Consider the following 18,349-nt stretch of genomic DNA (forward strand, 5'->3'; position numbering starts at 1 on the left):
CTGGTCAAAGTGGTCCCTATTCAAGTGGTCCTTGGTCTAAGTAGTCCCTGGTCAATGGTCCCTGGTCAAAAAAAGGTTGGGAACCAATGACCTAGAGGATTAGAATCTGGGAATCACTGGTCTAAAGAAAAAATTAGGAACGTCATGTGCTCCAGATGTTTAGACTACAATTCCAACCATGCATTATAACTCACTTGGTCAACTGGGACTTCTAGAAGTTGAAGGCCAAAACATCTGGTGGCTGAGAGAGTGACATCTTTGCTTTCTGATGGTTTCATATCCACAAACATTATTTGTGAGACAGAAAATCATAAAAAATATAAAATGACCTTCGGGCAATGTGTATAAGTTGTATATGAAACACAAATGGGTTTAGACATTTGGTTCCATCTCCAAAACATCTCATTATGTATATTCAAATATTTAAAACTTTTTTAAAATCCCAAATCCAATGGTCTTAAGTATTCTGGAGAAGGGAAACACAACCTGTAACAATAGAGGTGTTGTCAAAGGCTTTCAAGACCAGAATCACTGGATTGCTGTAAGTTTTCTAGGCTGTATGGCTATGTTCCATGGTCCAGAAGCATTCTCTCTTGATGTTTCACCCATATCTATGGCAGGCATCCTCAGAGGTTGTGAGATCTGTCAGAAACTAGGCAAGTGGGATTGTCACAGATATATAAATCCCACTTGCCTAGTTTCCAACAAACCTCACAACCTTTGAGGATGCCTGTCATAGATGTGGGTGAAACATCAGGAGACAATGCTTCTGGACCAGAAAACTCACAGCAACCCAATAGAGGTGTTGGAAAGAAATAATGACCCCAACCCTCCAAGTAGCTTTACAAACATTAACAATCTCTCATTCTCCAAATCATTTCCCACTCTGTTGTTTCTGTTGTTACAACAACACTGACATAGTTTTGTTGCAGTTTCTCAGAATGCGCCAGAGTTCCTCTTTGTTCTTTTGGCTTTTCAGTGAATGCCTGGGCGGATTTGGATAAGTTATTACAGGAATGCAAATTCAGGCCTTGGCTTCTCCCAAGTTCCTGCTGGAACAATTCATCTCAAACTTCCCCAAGGAATTTCCGTCACGCAAAGCTATACCATAGAAATGTCTTTATTCAAACACCGTTTTCCTCAAATTATTATTATTTTTTAAATTCCTAATATTTCAGTCGCGTTATGCAGGTTTTTCCCCTTGAAAGTTAAAGTGCCATGATTTCCCAGCCTTTGGTCCTCCATATGCATTGAACACTAATTCATAGAAAACCTAGAAGTGCATCCAATTGTTTAAAATCATTAGACCTGAAGTCAAGGATATCTAGAGGACCAAAAGTAGAGAAACAGTACTTAAAAAATAAAGGTTTCCCCTTGATATTAAGTCTAGTTGGGTCCAACTCTGGTGGGTGGTGCTCATCTCCAATTCTAAGCCAAAGAGTCAGCGTTATCCATAGACACCTCCAAGGTCATGTGGCCATCATGACTGCATGGAGCACTGTTACCTTCCCACCAAATGTTCTACTCACATTTGCATGTTTTTAAACTGCGAGGTTGGCAGAAGCTGGGGTTAACAACGGGAGCTCACTCTGTCTCGTGGATTTGAACTGCCCACCTTCCAGTCAGCAAGTTTGGCAGCTTAGCGGTTTAACCCGCTGCTCCAAGGCGGCCCCAACAGTGCTTTAGTATATTACAAAAATAACATTTTCCCTCAACTTCAGACCTAGGCAAAATAGGAGAACAATTGTTGACCCCTGGAACTGCTACTAAAAATTAAAATAAATGAATGTAGAACTCCATTAATTGCATTGAAAAAGATACATTAAGCATTTAATGGTGCAAGGAGGACTTGCAGCCTATTTAAAATGAAAATCACAGCGCCTCAGCACATGGTCCAGGCTGCCAAAGTAATTAATGCTGAACAGCTCACAAAGTGGAAGGGGGTACAGCTGTTTACTTTTGCCAGATCTTACTGGGAAGGGCAAGATTCCCCTCCTCTACTTTTGCTGAGCTCCAAAATTGCTTTGGCATTTAAAACTTGGTTTGCAGGGAGCCCTCGGTGGCGCAATGGGTTCAACCCTTGTGCTGGCAGGACTGAAGACTGACAGGTCGGAGGTTCAAATCTGGGGAGAGCGCGGATGAGTTCCCTCTGACAGCTCCAGCTCACCAAGCGGGGACATGAGAGAAGCCTCTCACAAGGATGGTAAATATCAAAAACATCCAGGTGTCCCCTGGGCAACGTCCTTACAGACAGCCAATTCTCTCACACCAAGAGCAACTTGCAGTTTCTCAAGTCGCTCCTGACACACAAAAAACCCCACCTCATTTTCCAGTGTTTTAAACTTTTTAATCCTTGCTACCGGCCCTGCCCACTGTGATTTATTTTCTGTGTTTAAGTTATTGTGATTTTACATTGTTTGATGTGTTTATTTACCGTATATACTCGAGTATAAGCCGTTCCGAATATAAGCCGAGTTACTTACTTTTACCACAAAAACTGGGAAAATGGATTGACTCAAGTATAAGCCGAGGGTGAGAAATTCAGAAGCTACTGGTACATTTCAAAATGAAAATAGATACCAATAAAATTACATTAATTGAGGCATCAGTAGGTTAAATGTTTTTGAATATTTATATAAAATTGTAATTTAAGATAAGACTGCCCTAACCTTCAATGTAAATGTACTTATGTATCCTTCCAATATTAATAAAGGAAAATAAGAAATGGAACAATAATAATATAGAGTGAAATAATAAATGTAATAATAACAATCATCGAGTAAAATAACAAATTTAATGATAACACTTATAAAATAAAATAATAAATGTAATAATAATAAAGTAAAATGGTAACTATAATAATAATAATAGAGTAAAATAATAAATGCAATAATAATAATAATAATAATAATAATAATAATGACAGAGTAAAATAATAAATGACCTCGACTCGAGTATAAGCCGAGGGGGACTTTTTCAGCCTAAAACAAGGGTTGAAAAATTAGGTTTATACTTGCGTATATACAGGGGGCCCCGGTGGCGCAGTGGGTTAAAGCACTGAGCTGCTGAGCTTGTTGACCAAAAGGTCGCAGGTTTGATTTCAGGGAGCGGCATGAGCTTCCGCTGTCAGCCCTAGCTTCTGCCAACCTAGCAGTTCGAAAACATGCAAATGTGAGTAGATCAATAGGTACCGCTCCGGCGGGAAGGTAACAGCGCTCCATGCGGTCATGCTGGCCACATGCCCTTGGAGGTGTCTATGGACAACGCTGGCTCTTCGGCTTAGAAATGGAGATGAGCACCACACCCCAGAGTCAGACATGACTGGACTTGATGTCAGGGGACAACCTTTACCTTTACCTGAGTATATATAGTATATTGTTTCTTGTATTTTATTTTGTATTTTATGTTGTTTATTTGCATGGCTGTATTGTTGGGCTTGGCCTCATGTAAGCTGCCCCGAGTCCCTTTGGGGAGATGGTGGCAGGGTATAAATAAAGTTGTTATTATTATTATTATTATTATTATTATTATTATTGATATAAGCCAAGGACAAGTGGTAGAAAGAGAGAGAAATTGGGATAGCTGTAAAACTTTTTGGGACAGCAGAGGATTAATCACACCATGTAATTCAACTCGCACTCAAGGTGCAGAAAGACTTTCAGCCTCTCTGAATCAGTCCGCCTTTGTAGCATTCCCGGCTCTTTAAGATCCAGGCAACACCCATTCGATACGCCACCGAGTCATTATCTTCCTCAAGTGGTTGAAATATTTGTCCTGCATATTACTCACGTTGGTATGCAGACCCAGATTTCAAACTCGTTTGAATTTGCCACACCTCTCAGGTTTGGGATGTTTTCGTTTTTACCTTGGCTCGGCCGAGGAAGTTTGGCTGTCACTTCTGTTTCTTCGCCACTCGAGAAAAAAGGTACCTGTTTTGTTTGGCTCTCTGACAGCATGATATGAAGTTTGAGAAGGGGAATAGGGGGGGTTACAGCCGTACGGAGATGTCTATGAAATACAAATTTGGTGTCATGGGAAGTTGAGCTGTCAAATCTCACCAGTGATGGAGAAGACTGTGCTTGTTTTTGTGTTTTCTCGTCTTGTAGGGTCCCACCTGCTTGGGAACTCTTGTCGAAGGTGGCCCGGTGCCGGTGCTGATGAGTCCTACCGATGAGGAGATCACGCGGTTGCATTCCAGCGAGGAAAACCATGACGCCCGGTGCATATGCTCAAGAGAGTTTGACCGCATCCCAAATGAGGAAGGCCTCAATAGAAACGGTAAGATTGGTCGCACGGATCCAAGACCACAAATTAGTAAATGCGGAGGCCTGAAAACAAGACATGGTGTTTTGTTGCGAGACAGCGAAATCGTACAATAGCGCAACACCGGGAGAGGATTTTGAAAGAGATTAGGGACGAAGAGGTTTGGAGAAGTAAATCTGGTTAGGGATGAAGAGGTTCGGAGGAGTAGCCACCCTGACTCCCCCTCCCCCAGGGTTGAGATGGGTGGGGTAGAAATATCTGAAATAAATAAATAAATCCGTGGCAGTGTGGTAAGGTATACAGTGTTCCCTCACTTATGGGCGTTACGTTCCAGGACCACCCACGAAAAGTGAAAATCCGCAAAGTAGGGACACTTGGTCAGACCCAGGGGCGGCTCAACCCATTACGCGAAGTAAGCCTTTGCAGTATAGTTGATTTTGCCCAGGGGCGCTCTTGAGGCGCTCTTGGGGGAAAATAGACCTTGACATATGCGAGTTGTAGTTACTGGGATGTATAGTTCACCTACAATCAAAGAGGATTCTGAACTCCACCAATGATGGAATTGAACCAAATATGGCACACAGAACTTCCACGACGAACAGAAAATATATATCAGTGATTGGTTGGGGGAAGGGGCACCAAAATACTGTTTGCTTACCATTGAAAATTACCTAGGGCCGCCTCTGGTCAGACCACACCTGGAATATTGTTTCCAGTTCTGGGCACCACGATTGAAGAGAGATATTGACAAGCTGGAATGTGTTCAGAGGAGGGTGACTAAAATGATTAAGAGTATGGAGAAGAAGCCCTATGAAGAGCGGCTTAAAGAGCTGGGCATGTTTAGCCTTCAGAAGAGAAAGCTGAGAGGAGACATGATAGCCATGTATAAATATGTGAGAGGAAGTCATAGGGAGGAGGGAGCAAGATTGTTTTCTGCTGCCCTGGAGACTAGGACGCGGAACAATGGCTTCAAACTACAAGAAAGGAGATTCCATCTGAACATAAGGAAGAACTTCCTGACTGTGAGAGTTGTTCAGCAGTGGAACTCTCTGCTCCAGAGTGTGGTAGAGGCTCCTTCTTTGGAAGCTTTTAAACAGAGGCTGGACAGATGGCCATCTTTCGGGGGTGCTTTGAATGCAATATTCCTGCTTCTTGGCAGGGGGTTAAACTGGATGGCCCATGAGCTCTCTTCCAACTCTATGATTTTAAATATGTATATCACGTTCTGAGGGTGAGGCAGAAGCGAGGAGAGATGTAAAGGAACTGCGCACCTTTTTATTTTTTGCTAGCTATCTCTGCTTTGCTTTACAATCTCTCTTGATTGGCTGCCTCTCTTCTGAGAGGGGTGTGAAACCCCTTTCCACACTCCATCGTTGCCAGGAGGTGGGATTAGAACGCCGCTCTGGGCAACACCAACCATTCATAAACTGGGAGGCAAAAACCCGCGAAACATCGAATCCACAAAAAGCAAACCGCAAAGTAGCGATAGAACACTGTACATGCGAAAGATCATAGAATATAGTCATACAATGGGGAGAGTGGCTATTCAGCCCTTCTCTAGAGCTGTAGTATGACAGATTTGCAAGGACAGAACTTATTTTCAGAGCAAAGGAGAGAAAAGAAAGGCTTTCACACCTAGTCTTTTAAAAAAACTATACAGTATAATTCCTAAATCCATATGGGATATGTTTCAAGACCACCACCATCCTATGGATACCTGAAAACATGGATAATAACAAACCTTATATTTTGACTATGCTTGGACTAAAAGCATATGATAGGATCACACTCGAGCAGCGATTCCCAACCTTTTCCGAGTTGCAACCCTATTTGATAAAGGCAAAGTGACTCCCTCCCCCAATACATTACAAATAGGCTTTTAATAAGGTCAATGGAAACACATTGAAAGTAGATTTTTCAGTATAATGCAACATATGTAATGTGATGATTAAAATAGTACTCATTAAGAAGCTTAAAAATTCACGGTTGAGTTTTCATTAATGCCGTCCCCATGTCATTCTCAAGATTTAATCTGTTTCTTGTTTTGGTTTGCAATTGAAGAAGCGTTTAAAATCTGCTCTCACTGAGATATGTAGAAACAAAGGGGTGTGAAACTCGAAATGCCAAGTATGGTGACATTTGGATACGACCGATACATAACACATCAGAATTGAGTCAGAATAGTTCCACAGATCCTGTGCAAAGACACGATGGGGTGATTTTTTTTTGTTTTCCCTTAAAAAAAAATTCATCATTTCAACTGCTGCCTGGTGACCCCACAGAAAACCTTTCATGACCCATAGGTTGGGAACCACTGCACTGGAGGATCTAGAGAGGGCCACAAACATTTCAAATGGTGGGATTTATTTTAGAGTAAGTCAATGAAAGCAGAAATATTAAGTGCGTGGATCAGAGGGCCATACTATAGGAACTCCCAGTGGTGCAGTGGGTTAAACCCTTCTGCTGGCAGGACTGATGACTGACAGGTCAAAGGTTCGAATCCGGGGATAGCGCAGATGAGCTCCCTCTGTCAGCTTCAGCTCCCCATGCGGGGACATGAGAGAAGCCTCCCTCAAGGATGGTAAAACATCAAAACATCCGGGTATCCCCTGGGCAACATCCTTGAAGACTGCCAATTCTCTCACACCAGAAGCGACTTGCAGTTTCTCAAGTCGCTCCTGACACACACAAAAATTGATTTTTGGAATTTGTGTAATACAAGAATGCAAAACATACCAAATATTCAAGAAAGGAAGGGAGGGAGGGAGGGAGGGAGGGAGGGAGGGAGGAAGGAGGGAGGGAGGGAGGGAGGGAGGGAGAAAGGAAGAAGGAAGGAAGGAAGGAAGGAGGGAGGGAGGGAGGGAGGGAGGGAGGGAGGGAGGGAGGAAGGAAGGAAGGAAGGAAGGAAGGAAGGAAGGAAGGAAGGAAGGAAAGGAAGGAAGGAAGGAAGGAAGGAAGGAAGGAAGGAAGGAAGGAAGGAGAGAGGAAAGAAAGAAAGAAAGAAAGAAAGAAAGAAAGAAAGAAAGAAAGAGGAAGGAAGGAAGGAAGAAGAGAGGAAGGAAGGAAGGAAGGAAGGAAGGAAGGAAGGAAAGAAAGAAAGAAAGAAAGAAAGAAAGGAAAGAAAGAGGAAGGAAGGAAGGAAGGAGGGAGGGAGGGAGGGAGGGAGGGAGAAAGGAGGAAGGAAGGAAGGAAGGAAGGAAGGAAGGAAGGAAAGGAAGGAGAAAGGAAGGAAGGAAGGAAGGAAGGAGAGAGGAAAGAAAGAAAGAAAGAAAGAAAGAAAGAGGAAGGAAGGAAGGAAGAAGAGAGGAAGGAAGGAAGGAAGGAAGGAAAGAAAGAAAGAAAGAAAGAAAGAAAGAAAGAAAGAAAGGAAAGAAAGAGGAAGGAAGGAAGGAAGGAAGGAAGGAAGGAAGGAAGGAAGGAAGGAAGGGAAGGAAGGAAGGAAGGAAGGAAGGAAGGAAGGAAGGAAGGGAAGGAGGGAAGGAAGGAAGGAAGGAAGGAAGGGAAGGAAGGAAGGAAGGAAGGAAGGAAGGAAGGAAGGAAGGAAGGAAGGAAGGAAGGTGAAACAAGGGAAAGTGAAAGAAAGAAAATAAAACATTTTTAAAAATGGAAACATATATAGTAATATACTTTGTTTATATTCTACTCTGTCTCCCCGGGGTGACTCAGGGAGGATTACAGAACGCATATACAGCAAACATTCAATGCCGTTATACAATTAACAAGGGCAGACAATACATAAACAGAAGTATATAGGCTTTCTCATCTTTTCCCATCTCCGGCATCTGGAGGCTGTGCTCAACTCCGGCCATGGGGTTTGCTGTCTCTCCATCTTCCATGCGGAGGAGGTTTCTTTGTCCATAGATGTCTTTCCGATTAAATCTCCAGCACATTCTTTATAGAATCATAGAATCATAGAATCAAAGAGTTGGAAGAGACCTCATGGGCCATCCAGTCCAACCCCCTGCCAAGAAGCAGGAATATTGCATTCAAATCACCCCTGACAGATGGCCATCCAGCCTCTGTTTAAAAGCTTCCAAAGAAGGAGCCTCCTCCACACTCTGGGGCAGAGAGTTCCACTGCTGAACGGCTCTCACAGTCAGGAAGTTCTTCCTCATGTTCAGATGGAATCTCCTCTCTTGTAGTTTGAAGCCATTGTTTCGCATCCTAGTCTCCAGGGAAGCAGAAAACAAGCTTGCTCCCTCCTCCCTGTGGCTTCCTCTCACATATTTATACATGGCTATCATATCCCCTCTCAGCCTTCTCTTCTTCAGGCTAAATTTTATGGGTGCCTTTTTATTACCTTCCTGCTAAAAGCAGTACCTATTTATTTACCGGCTGTTAGGAATTATGGGAGTTGAAGTCCAAAACACCTGGAGGGCTGAAGTTTGCCCATGCCCACCTTAGACTATCACTAGTTACTACATATACTTAGGAGACTATGCAAGAATGGTTTTCCATATTATTTTCTCTATCTCATTACTGAATGGGAAAATCATGAGACTTTCTTTTCACTGGATTGAGAAAAAGGGATGCGACCTAAATACTTCCTTCAGCTCCGTAGAAAGAATAAAGCATACATTATACAAAGTAATGAGGTTTAACTGTAAGGTGTAATAATTTTTATTACATCTCATAAACAGTGCCTGTAAGTGGGAACCTAATTGCCTCCTTCCAACCCTTGTTTAAATAATACATAGTTCTTTCATTCATTTGAAAGTCTTGCCACCCTGTACTAATCGGTCCTTTGTGTTACAACTTTTCCCTTTTTCATCTCCTTTGCGACTTATAATTAAAGTCCATGTCCTAATTGATACGTTTCCATCTCTCGGGTTCCTTAAGACTATTTGTTTTCGCCGTAACAGAGTGGAAACTGTAATTGTTATCAAGTTACAGGCTGAATTGTTGTTTTCATTACTGATGTCACTGTTTATGTTACTCAAGAAAGGAACTTAAGGATTGATTACTCAATCTAATTGTGTTGTCATCAATAATGAATTTATTTTTTTGGAGAACTTGGGAATGACTTTTATACTACCTCATTACTTGGGATTTTCAATAATTTCCCACGCGTTGGCCAAATTATTATTTGATCTAACAAGGAAATTTATCATCACTCTGTGTCAGAGAATATTGCTCTGAGTTTTCCAGGCTGTATGGCCATGTTCCAGAAGCATTCTCTCCTGACGTGTCGCCCACATCTATGGCAGGCATACTCAGAGGTTGTGAGGTCTGTTGGAAACTAGGCAAGTGGGGTTTATATATATGGGGAATGCCCAAGGCGGGAGAAAGAACTCATATCTGTTTGAGGTAGGTGTGAACATTGCACTACTGTTCACCTCAATTAGTATTTAATGGTCTAACAGTTTCAAGGTCTGGCTTCTTACTGCCTCGCTCTAACAACTACCATTTCAGACTACAGAAAGAAGCCATTGTAATTGGCCACCTTAATTAGCATGGAATGGCCTTGTAGCGCTGAAGCCTGGCTGCTTCCTGCCTGGGGAAATCTTTTATTGGGAGGAGTTAGCAGGCCCTGATTTCTGGCCCAGAAAGGAGGAAGCCATGAAAATGAACAACATTTGGCTACCAGTATTAAAAACTCAGAAAACAGGGGAAGCCTACTATGTCAGCCACTCATGGAGAAGATTTAGGATTTCCGGATAAGGGATGCTCAACCTGTATTGCCACTGGATTTTGAACTCCACGTCACCTGCCCACATCCTACGCTCAATCATTCCTTCATTGTTTGTTTGCTTCGGATGAATATTCAACTCCACCCACCTTATCTCAACCTAATTATTATGTTATTCTTCATGCTGTCTTACTGCAAGGAAAAACAAAGACAGGGACTTTCCCCCTCCCTTTGAAGCTCACCTCAGCCCTTGAATATATAAACAAAGTGACTGATGGTGTTGTCTGCTCTTCTTTGACCCAACTGTCAGGAGCCGTCCCCGTTAATCCTCTGTCATCCCACTTTTCCAGCTGCTTTTAAAGTTTCCCGGTTTCATTTTCATCCATTCATCTTTGTATTCTATTTTACTTCAATGGCTGTAAACTGAGTTCGAAGTATTGTCGAAGGCTTTCATGGCCGGAATCACTGGGTTGTTGTAGGTTTTTTCGGGCTGAACCACCTAAACTGGGCTCTCCAGACCAATGGAGACTCCACCTCAGACATCAGAAGAGCTGCAAGACCGAGAACAAATGACGAGAATAAAGACGAAGATCCACCCAGAGGAAACGTGTTCTTGCCAGACATCTGACAGCACAGGGAAGCTGATGAAGAAACACAACCTACAAACTATCTTCAAACCCACCAAGAAAATCCAACAAATTCTACGTTCATCAAAGGACAAGAGGGATTCTCTCGCTTCTGCAGGAGTCTACCGTGTACCACGCAGCTGTGGACAAGTCTATGTAGGGACCACCAAACGCAGCAGCATTGCCCAAACACGAATCAAGGAACATGAAAGGCACTGCGGACTACTTCAACCAGAGAAGTCAGCCATAGCAGAGCACCTGATGAACCAACCTGGACACAGCATATTATTTGAGAACACAGAAATGCTGGACCACACCAACAACCACCATGTCAGACTACACAGAGAAGCCATTGAAATACCCAAGCATGTGGACAATTTCAACAGAAAGGAGGAAACCATGAAAATGAACAAAATCTGGCTACCAGTATTTAAAAAACTCTAAAATTAAAACAGCAAAACAGCAGAGGGAAAATAATCAGGGACATCTAATCACCTCTCAACAAAATATTGCTCCAGGCACTGCCAGGCCATTATATGCTAATCAAGGTGGTCAGTTGAAACAGTTGGAAGCACCAGTGTAAGATCTAGGAGGCCTGATGGACAGTGCACAATAACTGAAGTTTAAATTTGGAGTCCAGCAGACAAGAGTCCTTTGTCCCACCCTGGTCATTCCACAGATATATAAACCCTTTTTCCTAATTCCAACAGACCTCACTACCTCTGAGGATGCTTGCCATAGATGCAGGCGAAACGTCAAGGTAGAATGCTTCTAGACCATGGCCATATAGCCCGAAAAAACCTACAATAATCCTGAGTTCAAAGTGCCAAAGATGTAGTCAAAGTAAGTAGGATTCCCAGTACGCTCGAGCAAAAGCAAACTGCTGCATCCTCTCCTATTTTGTTTCTCCTTTAGAATAACTCCGATGTTGCTTGGCCATGTGTCCTAGTTGTCATATGTGAAATATGAAAATATATGATGCTGTGGCAAAAAAAAAAAAAAAAAGCCAATGGGATTTTGGCCTGTATAAATAGGAGTGTAGTGTCCAGATCCAGGGAATTCATGCGACCCCTCTATTCTGCCTTGGTTAGACCACACCTGGAATATTGTCTCCAATTCTGGGCACTACAACTGAAGAGAGCTATTGACAAGCTGGAATGTGTTCAGAGGAGGGCGACTAAAACGATCAAGGGTCTAGATAACAAGCCCTATAAGGAGCCTTGGTCCTTTCATTACTGGCTGCTACTTCCCAGTGGATGTCAGTTGGTGCGAAAACGGCTAAACAGTAAAATTTCCCCAGTGGTGTACATCCTCTGATAATCATAGAAGCATAGAATCAAAGAGTTGGAAGAGACCTCATGGGCCATCCAGTACAACCTCCTGCCAAGAAGCAGGAATATTGCATTCAAATCACCCCTGACAGATGGCCATCCAGCCTCTGTTTAAAAGCTTCCAAAGAAGGAGCCTCCACCACACTCCGGGGCAGAGAGTTCCACTGCTGAACAGCTCTCACAGTCAGGAAGTTCTTCCTCATGTTCAAATGGAATCTCCTCTCTTGTAGTTTGAAGCCATTGTTCCGCATCCTAGTCTCCAAGGAAGCAGAAAACAAGCTTGCTCCCTCCTCCCTGTGGCTTCCTCTCACATATTTATACATGGCTATCATATCCCCTCTCAGCCTTCTCTTCTTCAGGCTAAACATGCCCAGCTCCTTAAGCCGCTCCTCATAGGGCTTGTTCTCCAGACCTTTTATCATTTTAGGCGCTCTCCTCTGGACATATTCCAGCTTGTCAATATCTCTCGAATTGTGGTGCCCAGAATTGGACACAATATTCCAGGTGTGGTCTATTCAAAGCAGAATAGAGGGGTAGCATTACTTACCTTGATCTAGACACTATGCTCCTATTGATGCAGGCCAAAACCCCATTGGCCTTTTTGCCACCACATCACATTGTTGGCTCATGTTTAACTTGTTGTCCACGAGGACTCCAAGATCTTTTTCACACGTACTGCTCTCGAGCCAGGCATCATTGTCCCCCATTCTGTACCTTTGCATTTTGTTTTTCCTGCCAAAGTGGAGTATCTTGCATTTGTCACTGTTGAACTTCATTTTGTTAATTTTGGCCCATCTCTCTAATGCGACATGTCTCATTAGAATGGTGAGATGTGTTCCACATTGGGCATGTGTACCCAGCAGTAATAATGGATAGTATGTAGTTGTGTAGTTTTGGAAGCTTTATATAGCTAAAGAAACTCGCTTGTATGTTTTATTCTGCCTTTTTCTTTAATATTTTTAAAGCCCACCATAGCTGAGTAAAAGCTTTACATTCTATTAGACCCGGGGTCCTCAAACTCTTTAAACAGAAGGCCAGGTCACAATCCCTCAAACTGTTGGAGGGCCGGATTATAATTGAAAAAAACATGAATGAATTCCTATGCACACTGCACATATCTTATTTGTAGTTCAAAAAACACTTAAAAACAATACAATAATTAAAATGAAGAAAGATTTGAACAAAAATAAAATTATTAGTATTTCAATGGGAAGTGTGGGCCTACTTTTGGCTGATGAGATAGGATTGTTGTTGTTGTTGTTGTGTGCTTTCAAGTCATTTCAGACTTAGGTTGACCCTGAATGAGGGCCGGGTAAATGACCTTGGAGGGCCGCATCCTGCCCCCGGGCCTTAGTTTGAGGACCCCTGGATTAGACAATTGAAAACATCTTTCTTATACACAATGAGAGTTACAGTTCAACATATTTGGAAGACACTTCTTTCTAACAAGTCACTGAATTATGTATTTCTCCATTTGCAACTAAATTGGGCTTTGGTTTATGGAATGTCTTTTCCTTTCCCCAGATATCTTGACAGAAGACGACATTTACTGCTGCAGCCTCTCCAAGACATTATGCCATACTTCCACCCCGGTCACAGTGGGCTTCTATTCGCCCTGTGGAGCCCGTGCCCACTCACTACTTGATCAGATCGCAGGTCAGTCTGGAGAAGAAGGGATTGACTGGGTCAGGCCTCCGGGAAAAGTGGGAGAACCTAAATAAATATGGCTATATTTTTAACCTGAAAGAAAACTTCTGTAGGAATTTCTAGTCTGGGGGTCGGGATCCTGGGGGGGGGGGGGTCATGAGGGGATGTCAGAGGGGTCGCCAAAGACCATTACAAAATACAGTATTTTCTGTTGGTCATGGGTGTTCCGTGTGGGAGGTTTGGCCCAATTCTATCGTTGGTGGGGTTCAGAATGCTCCTTGATTGTAGGTGAACCATAAATCCCGGCAACTACAACTCCCAAATATCAAGGTCTATTTTCCCCAAACTCCACCAGTGTTCACATTTGGGCATATTGAGTATCCGTTCCAAGTTTGGTTCAGATCCAGCATTGTTTGAGTCCACAGCACTCTCTCGATGTAGGTGAACTACAACTCCAAAACTCAAGGTCAATGCCCACTAAACCCTTCCAGTATTTTCTGTTGGTCATGGGAGTTCAGTGTGCCAAGTTTGATTCAATTCCATTGTTGGTGGAGTTCAGAATGCTCTTTGATGGCAGGTGAACTATAAATCCCAGCAACTACAACTCCCAAATGACAAATCCAGTCCCTCTCCCAACTCCACCAGTATTCAAATTTGGGCTTATGGGGTATTTTTGCCAAATTTGGTCCAGTGAATGAAAATACATCCTACATATCAGATATTTACATTATGATAACAGTAGCAAAATTGCAGCTATGAAGTAGCAATGAAAATAATTTTATGTTTGGTGGGTCACCACAACATGAGGAACTGTGTGAAGGGGTCATGGCATTAGGAAAGTTGAGAACCACTGGTCTAACGAATCTTTCTTCTGCCATCTCTTTTGCTGGCCATTTTGTTAATTATTTAATTATTTTGGAAAACTGTGCACTGCTTTCCAATAGGGAAACACGTATATCATCATCAGCAAAATATGAGCAAAATACAGGGGACAAAGGACTGGGTACTTTTTTTTTGGCTGAGAAACTGCAAGTCGCTTCTGTTGTGAGTACTGGGTACTTGAAAACCGAAGACAAAGAATCCTATTTTCACATTGTCAATCCTTTACTACTTTTGTTTTTGAAGGAATCAAAATGTCATTCTAGTGGTTTTCTTCTTGCTGCAAGGAACTCACAGTGTGTAATTTAAGAACAATTTGATGCAAAATAGGACATGATTTTTTGTGCAACCCCCCCTCCCCAAGAAAAAACACTTTCAGTGCAAATAGCAGCTCTGTTTTCTGATCAAAAACCACTGTTTTCTGCACTGAAAATACTGTTTTCTATGCAACTGTGTGCAAATTTTGCATGGTGTAAGTTCTGAACTGCAAAGATTCACTTCATACCAGTCTTTTTGTTAGGACTTCTCAACAAATACCTTTTAAATCATATTTTCAGATTCCTTCCACATGTAATCCTCCCTTTTTGTGAGCAGTGAAAAGTTGGAATATTTGCACCTGATGTTGCTGCTTTTTCCTCTTTTTTGCAGAATGCATGCATAAAGAATCCGTGCGGAGAGAAGAGAACGAGTTCCGGAAGACTCACCAGAGGCCTAGGCAGCCAGAAGGCTGGAACTACTTCACCCTCCTTTGGTACTTGGTCTTCTATGAACCGATCATCACAGAGGTCCACCTCAGGAGAAAGAACATCGAATTCCTCTTCGTAAGATTCAGTGCCTGGCAGTATGCAGGCAGCGACAAGCTCTGGGCTGGCCTAGTTACCACTTTGTGTGACCATATCCGCCACCACTTCGGTCCTCTGCCTCTCAGCTTCTATCAAGTGGTGGGGAACGCACCACGATATGCCTCTGGGTTCAGCCAAGATGAGTGGCGGGTCAAAAAGAAGGTCGTCTATGGCGCTGGTGGACTAGGGGTCATCTTGCTGGCAGGTGCGGGCCTGACTGCCACTGCATTTCTTGTGCCTGGGATCAGAGACGGCAGCTTCTTGAAGATCTTTGGTAGCATCCTCACTGCCATTTCCGGCTCAGGGGCCATAGTGGCCTTGACTCCTGTGATCAAGCACCTCCTTGTGAGCCAAAAGAAGAAAATTGAGAGCATGACCAGTGATGGAAAATTCACCAGCCATTTGGGATTCATGAGTGCGGTGAAGAAAGAGATTGAAGTCCTAACTCACTTTGTCTATTACATGGAGATCTTTGAACGGCGGCGGCTGAGGATCGTCTTTGAGATCACCAGTTTGGACATGTGCTACCCGGAAAGGGTGGTCGGGGTTCTTAATGTCATCAACACGCTCCTTTCAGACACCAATGCTCCCTTCATCTTCCTTCTGGTGGTGGACCCTTGCGTCATTGTCTCGTGCTTAGAGCAAGCTGGTTGCATGAAGGGAATGGCTGACAACGGCTACCTCTACCTCAACCGTACCGTGACACTGCCTTTCTCCATCCCGGAGATCAGCACCCGTTGCAAAATGCGGTTCCTGCACGAGGCCTTCCAGACTCGGGAAGATTTGATGTATAGAATCATCACAAGGAATTTGGAACAGGGAGTCCGAAAGGCCAAAAGAAAAGAAGTGGCAGCCTTGACAGATATAGAAGCGTCCATAGAGGTAGACCAACATCAGATCGATTCTCAGGCTGTGCAGTATATTCATGACGCTTTCCACTGCCTCCACAATGAGTACGACTGCCTTTACAAATATGTTCCAGACAGTATTGTCCAGATGAGAAGGATTGTCAATACCATCCCTATCACCCTCAGGTTGATGACCCAACAACATCTCCTACGGCACAACATCTGTCCTCGTTCAGTAGCCGGTTGGGTGGTCCTAGCCAACCAGTGGCCCTGCCGTCTGAGTTGGATTCTGCAATGCATGCAGGACAAGCTGCAGTGCGAACAGCAACTTGACTACAGCAAGGAACTTATGTGGAATGTCTTCACAGAGAATTGCAAGGAATTCTTCTCCAAGCACAAGGACATTGGGAAAATCCTGGCTTTGGACGGTGACCCAGAACTCTTTGAGAAGTTCCTTTCACAGGACTTTCCTTTCACGGTGGAGGAAGGAGAGCAATATCTTAGGTACACAGTCAACCTGGACCATTCCATCAGGTGCCAAATGGGGCAGCTACGCTCGCTAGATTCCTTGGAAAAGTACTGCAGCAAAAAGGAAGAACCAGCTGAAAAGGATCAAGATGGTTGATTTCCATTTGTGCTTTTGGGGAGGGCGAAATGAGAAGTATCATAGTAATGTTGGACAGTTTCAAATCTCTTGTGTTACCCCATAAAAAGCTGTGTTGGGCACATTCCAGGGCATTATCTCTGCTCAGTGGTGGGTATGTGAAAGCTCAAGAAGTATCTATGTGAATTGAGAATGCACTTTGAATACTTCTCAGAATCCTTTGGAAAACCAGGTTCCATAACATGCAAGGGAATATGGGGTGGGTTACCTGAATTCTGGACAAAGTCTGTAAAACATTTCCTCCAAATGGGGAACACGCCACAATTTGCACCAAGGAATGGATGATAATAGATGTGGGGCATTTTATTGATTGGTTTTAAATTGCACGTTTTTGACCTTTTTTTGTTAGATGTTTAATTTATCAATGCTGTGAATATGAGAAAGTGAGGGAGAGGATGAGATACTGAAAGAGATACTGAAATTGTACACTATTGCCAAAGTAGGTTTTGTGTTGGGAAATGAGAGAGAGGAAGGAAAAATGAAGTTGGGGAAATGGGAGAAAAGAGTCAGTATTAGTAGAACCAATTGAACAAGAAGAATGTTGGCTTTTGTCTGCTCCATTATGTCTCTTATGTTTTGATGTTCTTAATTCTGCGATAGCTGAACAAGAAAATGATGCTGATTTTTTAAAAAAAATCCACCAATTAGAGGATGAAGAAGGAAAGGTGTGCCTAAAAAGACTTTGCAAAAGGAGCTTGTTTGTCAAAATAAGCCTGTGTACACCACTTTTAGGAAAAATAAGATTCTCTATGTGGCATTTGTTTATTAGCCGAAGGCAAAGGCCCATCAGATCTCACAAGGGAAGAGTGTTTGAATCCTCTTTCCAACATTACTGCAAGGAAACACCGGCAGAAAGGTTTGCCCTAAGGAATGTGAAGAGGTAAAGGAACTAACAGGCAAAACAATTCCTAACAGTAGTGGCACCGATTTAGTAATATGGTAGAAAGAATTAGACAGAAGCTGTTGAGAACTTAGCCTGCCTCGTTGTTTATCTTGTTTCAAGACTCTATGATGATTATAATGTGAAAAGAAGCTGTAACAAAATTTGTGCAACAAAACGAAGTCTTGACATAAAGGGACACCGTTGTTGCTTTTGCACTAACACTGTGACAGTGTATTGGTCCTAATAAAAGTGTTGCCTACCTTTGATTTTGTCTTACAAATCTGTTAAGTGTTCAAACATCCCAGGTATCTTACTATAGTAGAGTCTCACTTATCCAACATAAATGGGTCAGCAGAATGATGGATAAGTGAAAATGTTGGATAATAAGGATTAACGAAAAGCCTATTAAATGTCAATTTACGTTATGATTTTACAAATTAAGCACCAAAACATGTTTCTCAACAAATCAACATAAAAAGTTCAATGCACGATAACATTATGTAGCAATTACTGTATTTACGGATTTTGCACCAAAATATTGCAATGTATTGAAACAGGTGTGGATCCAAGTGGGAGGCGGACTGTGTTGGATAATAGAGAACGTTGGTTGAGCGAAGATTGGATAAGCGAGACTATGCTGTATCTACTGTTTCATAAAGGTCTTCCTGCCAAAGAATCCACTGCTGCCATCCAGTGGATTCCTACAGAATTGTTTCTTCTTAAAGGCTCGTAAGCAG

At 42.7% G+C, this 18,349-nt stretch overlaps 1 protein-coding gene across 1 annotated transcript; it reads left to right on the forward strand.

Moving 5' to 3' along the window:
* The first annotated feature begins 3,859 nt into the window (after window positions 1-3,859).
* LOC137094931 (NTPase KAP family P-loop domain-containing protein 1-like) lies at window positions 3,860-17,866 on the forward strand. Its single transcript, XM_067460927.1, has 4 exons — window positions 3,860-3,925; window positions 4,107-4,278; window positions 13,374-13,505; window positions 15,024-17,866. Exons 2-4 carry the CDS (start codon window positions 4,158-4,160, stop codon window positions 16,688-16,690), a joined length of 1,920 nt encoding a protein of 639 aa, XP_067317028.1. The 5' UTR covers window positions 3,860-3,925; window positions 4,107-4,157; the 3' UTR covers window positions 16,691-17,866.
* The last annotated feature ends 483 nt before the right edge of the window (window positions 17,867-18,349 follow it).

The sequence above is a fragment of the Anolis sagrei genome, chromosome X (genome assembly GCF_037176765.1).
Source record: "Anolis sagrei isolate rAnoSag1 chromosome X, rAnoSag1.mat, whole genome shotgun sequence".
Lineage (NCBI taxonomy): Eukaryota > Metazoa > Chordata > Lepidosauria > Squamata > Dactyloidae > Anolis > Anolis sagrei.

Bases quoted from the DNA above. Each gene is read 5' to 3' on its own strand.
- LOC137094931 (XM_067460927.1), top strand. From the start codon at position 4,158: ATGAGTCCTACCGATGAGGAGATCACGCGGTTGCATTCCAGCGAGGAA. The intron at 4,279-13,373 runs GTAAGATTGGTC...TCCTTTCCCCAG, and splicing joins GGAAGGCCTCAATAGAAACG to ATATCTTGACAGAAGACGAC. The intron at 13,506-15,023 runs GTCAGTCTGGAG...TCTTTTTTGCAG, and splicing joins ACTACTTGATCAGATCGCAG to AATGCATGCATAAAGAATCC.